This window comes from Lycium barbarum, chromosome 6 (assembly GCF_019175385.1).
Source record: "Lycium barbarum isolate Lr01 chromosome 6, ASM1917538v2, whole genome shotgun sequence".
Taxonomy (NCBI): Eukaryota; Viridiplantae; Streptophyta; class Magnoliopsida; order Solanales; family Solanaceae; genus Lycium; species Lycium barbarum.
Window position 1 is genome coordinate 123,708,779 of NC_083342.1, and position 4,973 is coordinate 123,713,751.

The 4,973-nt window shown below is 35.1% G+C and overlaps 1 protein-coding gene across 2 annotated transcripts; it reads left to right on the forward strand.

Moving 5' to 3' along the window:
- Positions 1–498: 498 nt before the first annotated feature.
- On the forward strand, positions 499–4,973 carry LOC132598557 (glutathione S-transferase zeta class-like). Of its 2 annotated transcripts, none has more exons than XM_060311501.1 (11): positions 499–622; positions 742–835; positions 929–985; positions 1,524–1,609; positions 1,695–1,766; positions 2,652–2,705; positions 2,815–2,890; positions 3,028–3,089; positions 3,725–3,784; positions 4,399–4,497; positions 4,643–4,973. In XM_060311501.1, the coding sequence occupies exons 1-10, from the start codon at positions 620–622 to the stop codon at positions 4,495–4,497; spliced, it is 663 nt and encodes a 220-aa protein (XP_060167484.1). In that variant the 5' UTR covers positions 499–619; the 3' UTR covers positions 4,643–4,973. The 2 variants fall into 2 exon arrangements, with proteins under 2 accessions (XP_060167484.1, XP_060167483.1); XM_060311500.1 differs by having other exon boundaries at positions 501–622; positions 4,399–4,498; positions 4,640–4,973.

Genomic DNA, 4,973 nt, shown 5'->3' on the forward strand with positions numbered 1-4,973 from the left:
AAGACTCTCTTGAATTGGCTTGAATTGAGTTACAATTGAGTTTTGTATGGGTTGATTACAAATGCCTAATGTCACCCGTATTTATACTTATCTAGGGATGCTTCTAGATATTATTCTAGATATATCCAAAAGAAAAGTCTAGTTACTCTTATCTCCTACCACTATGCTAGACTATCATGATATTATTCTAGATACAAAAGGATCTAGATAATTCTATCCTCAACTATAAATATTTAAGTGTCTAGAATTTCTAGATATTTCCTAAGTATATATATCAAAGATATTACAATATAACTTTTTAGAAACTCTTCTAAATATCTGATATTTTTCGTTCCAAAAAATTAATTTTAATTTTTCGCAATAGACGCCCAGTCTTTCTATTTGGTTTGATTTTTTAGCTTTTCTTTAACTCAATCAATTAAATTGATTTTTGATTTGGATCACTTTTTTATGGAACCATAAAGAAACTGGAACACAAAAGAAGGTACCAAATGGTGTGGGGCCGGCCGGCACAAAGGACAATTTCAACTTCGGTACCGCTTTAGTATATAAGATATTCAGTCCTTGTTGATCATTTCTAAAAAAGTCCCACACTTATATTTCCCTGATAACTTTGCTTATGGTGAGTACTTACCTCTAACTACACTAATTATGTTTGCAAAAAACAATTATATGGGTTGTTAATGGTAATTTTTATTTGTTTAATTAATTGGATCACTTATTTATTTCATGAATTACCAGGCAGGGAGTGTGGAGGAGTCAAAGAAGTTGCAGCTCTACTCATATTGGCGAAGCTCATGTGCATTTCGTGTCAGAATAGCTCTCAATTTGAAAGGTTTTTTTTTTTCTTTTCTTTTATTTTCATTACTTTCTCTTTCAAATAAGAATGGAGTATTCTTTATTAACCCTTTTTGTTTTTCTTTGTTAGGATTGGAATATGAGTATAAAGCTGTTAACTTGCTCAAAGGAGAACAAACGGACCCTGGTTAGTTTGTCCCTTTTTCCTTTTTGGGTGTTTAAGTTTTTTGAACAGTTGAAAGATTGTTGTTTTAGGCAGTTACAAGGAGCTGTTGGTGATAAATAATTAGGACCAACAGTTATCTATTAGTTGTTAAGTAACTGTTGTTGATGAATATGAAAGATAGTATTAGTGATTGGAAAATTAGAAATTTACTGTAAGAATTAGTGGACTGAATGTGTAAAGTTTATTGGGTTTATTATGATGATAGTTATTATCTCAAAAAGTCATCTTTCTTCTTGATTCCAATTTCCTTCAACAAAGAAAGTGACTTTCTAAGATAATAACGCAGTATTAGTTGGGTGATCATCTGAGAAATCAACTCTAAGTTTATTGGACAATAGAGAGTGTGGTATTTGTTAGTTAGAATGTTACGTGGAGCTGCCGATTGTAATTAATTAGGATTAAAGATGAGAAATTGGGTTTAGGTGTGTTAAACAATTCATTGCAGAATTCTTCTGAACTTTTTTCTTCTTTTTGGCCTTTGTAACGTGTGGAAGTATAGAATACTTAAAGCTGAATCCCCTTGGATATGTGCCGACTTTGGTGGATGGAGATGCAGTAATTGCCGACTCTTTTGCTATCATAATGGTACGTTTTTCTTGTGCTCTGCCATTTGAGTGTGTAATTTTTTATCATTACTGCGTTGTTGGTGATGAGAAGATTTACTGGGCAGTATCTGGAAGAGAAGCATCCCCAGCGAGCATTGTTGCCTCAGGATCTTCAGAAAAGAGCAATCAACTATCAGGTACAAAAGAAAAGTGGATGGTGTTATTTTTCTGCCATCAAGAGCTAAAGTTCTTTAGTACTGATTGAACAAAACGGGACTAAAGTTTTTAGTACCGTGTTCTGGGGGCTGATTATTTAAACTGCTGGACTGAAATACTGAATTTTAGCGATTTCATGCGGTGGAATGAAAATGATTTGGTTATCACCTGCAAGCTCTCCTGAAACACTTCCCTCCATATTGGGAATGAATCCATTACTGCTTACTTGAAAATAAAAAGAACTTAAGATACCCTGATCGATACTTATATAAGAAAAATAGATCGTACAATGTTGAATAATTTAGCACATCATTCAATTCGACTTGTTCTCAATCTAGTTCCTGTTGAGGAATTCAAAGAACTGTGTGCATCTTAAGTATTATCTTCTAATGAATTAGATATACTGCTGCTTGTTGTATATATTTAGTATTTGATTGTTTCAGCACTTAGATGTGCCTCGAGTGACTAAGGTTACAGGGTCTCCTCTTCTCACATGTATGTGAACTTAACTTTCTAGTATTTCCAAGTTCATCTTTTGTTGAGTCCATGAGCAAAGTAGGATAATCCACTTAAGCAGATGAAAATACCAAGTAGCTAGCGAAAACTTTGGGACTCCGCTATCATCTATCTCGGAATATGGCCTTCTTTGCTACCACTTCCACTACTGCACTGATACCTCACTTGAAATAAGCTGCGGGAAAGTGACAAATTTAAATTCTTGTGAATACCTATAGCTCTTTCTCAACCTTTATCCTGTCTCCTATGTCTTTCTCTTTGCCTCTTTTTTCTTTCTGAAATATTCTTTTGCTTAAGTTCTTGGAATTGGAATTCATTTAGCATATCTGCCATGTTTTCCATTTCTGCAGGCTGCAAACATTGTTGCGGCAAACATTCAGCCTCTACAGAATCTTGCTGTTCTTGTGAGCTTAAATTATTATTCTGTTTGCTGGTCATATGAGGTCATTTTCAAGTGTATACAGATTCATGTGATTTACTCCTTTTTTTTTTTTTTGGCCTTCTCATTCACAGAAGTACATCCAAGAAAAAGTTGGCCCTAATGAGACAACCCCTTGGGTTCAAACTCATATAAGAAAAGGCTTTGAAGGTAATATTATGCTTAGTGCCTTTGCAGATGTAGCATGAATGGATGCTAACATATTTGTCCCATAAAATTTGTTTTTGATACGTATTTTGGTCCCAGTTGGTCTAGAGGTTCTCTTAACAGAGATTTGCTTTTTGCAGCACTTGAAAAGCTACTAAAAGATTATGCTGGGAAGTATGCAACAGGAGATGAAGTTTATGTGGTTTGTTTCTTTCCAGTTCATAAATTGCTGCCTACATATGCACCGACAGCAGATAATGCTAACGAATGTCTTGATATCTTTCATACATGCATTGATCTTAGCAACACACCGTGCACTTCCAAGTCTTTTACCCCATATGTCTCATATGCTTTCTTTTTTCCTTGATAACTAAAGGGAAATTTTATTAATAACATTCAGGGAAATGCTGTTAGCAATATCCAGTAAAATCTCCACCCTTTCTATCTCCCGGTCGTCAAAATTCCTTCTAAATTAAAATGTTCATGAGCTTCCATCCCAATAATCAGCTATTGTACCATTTTTGTCAAGTACAATGCTCTATAAATCAGGAACTGTGACAGCTAAAGATTTGTCATTTGTTAGGCCCTCATATGCTTTCTTAATTGGTCAAATAAGGTAAAGAGCATTCAATTATGACATAAATAAGTAAGCTCACCAGAACTTGACTAAAAAACTTGCAAGTATAGCTGCATAATAAAATAGTGATGACTTTAATGGTAGAATAGCAAATCCCGATTCAGTTCACTCAGTATTTCCTCTAACAGACTGAAAAGATGGACCACTTTTATGCCATATCAAATCCAATTCAGATGCTTAACTTGTTTTGCAACTTGCAGGCCGACTTGTTTCTGGCACCTCAGATCCATGCCGCAATCAAGCGTTTTGAAATTGACATGGTACTGCCTTTATAGACATCCCAGTGTGTACATGAGAGTCATTTTCGTTTCTACTCACTTTCTGGTACTAAAAGAACATGGTAAAATAAAGAATTTGTAATCCTAAAGAAGGGAAAATAACGTCTTTCTTGATTTATGTAGAATCTTATTCAGTGTCTTGCAAGCCTCAGCTAATTAGTACCTGATCTTGTGAATTGTTTCTTAGTGGCTTGCATAATGAGCACCTATAATATACTTATGTTTTCTCATCTTGGAGTAGAGACAAGGCAGTGCACTACTAGCTTTCTTTATCAGATAAAGGGGTACTCATTGCTGCTTCATTTCATTTGTCCTGATAGACGCTATCGATTGTTCCCGTATAGTTTACCTTACTGTGATTAGCGTCTTGCCAATCCATAGCTTTCTAACTTTTCTTTTGGTCTATTTCTTCTTTTAATCAATTGTCGCTTTCAAGAAGTAAATTTTCCTCTCAAAAAGCTGGATGGTATATCCACCTCACTTGATTTGCCTTAGTCAATGGTGGAACTTTCATATTTTTTAGGTGAAGTTATATGTATACATTACTTCTCTTTAACGAATGTATTCGTCCTAAAAGTTGTCGATGCAATGTGCAGAATCAGTTCCCTACTCTGTTGAGGGTATATGAGGCTTACCAAGAGCTGCCTGCTTTCCAGGATGCTATGCCAGAGAAGCAACCTGATGCCACCGGCTGAGGCAAGAATCTGAGTTTGTTAATTGTTTTGGAGATAAAGAATGTTTGCTTTGTTCATTTGTTATTTTGCCTTAAATAGTCATACTTGTGCACAAACAACCACTGATATATCACATTTAACTAATTAGTATTTCAATGAGCAGGCCGGCCATCCATCACCTTAAAAGTTCCCTTCGAACCATTGACTCAACTGCTGGACTTGCGTTTTAGCAGAATGCTTGACAAGATGGCTTTTGATTTTTTCATGTCAGATCAGGAGAAGTGGTTTGCATACTTGCATGCTTGGCATCTATGCTTCTAGTTATGAATAAAAGTACATATAGCTGTGTATCACTTCGCTTATGGCGAAGTCATGATAATACTGAAGTTCAAACAGTGAAAATGGTATTGCACCTATTTTAAGAGGACTTGGATGAACATTCCTTGGTTTATGTTGTAATTTGTGAGCTATAATAAAGTTCCTTGCATGTTGAAAAA

Bases quoted from the DNA above. Each gene is read 5' to 3' on its own strand.
- LOC132598557 (XM_060311501.1), top strand. The intron at 836-928 runs GTTTTTTTTTTT...TTTCTTTGTTAG, and splicing joins AATAGCTCTCAATTTGAAAG to GATTGGAATATGAGTATAAA. The intron at 2,706-2,814 runs GTGAGCTTAAAT...TCTCATTCACAG, and splicing joins TACAGAATCTTGCTGTTCTT to AAGTACATCCAAGAAAAAGT.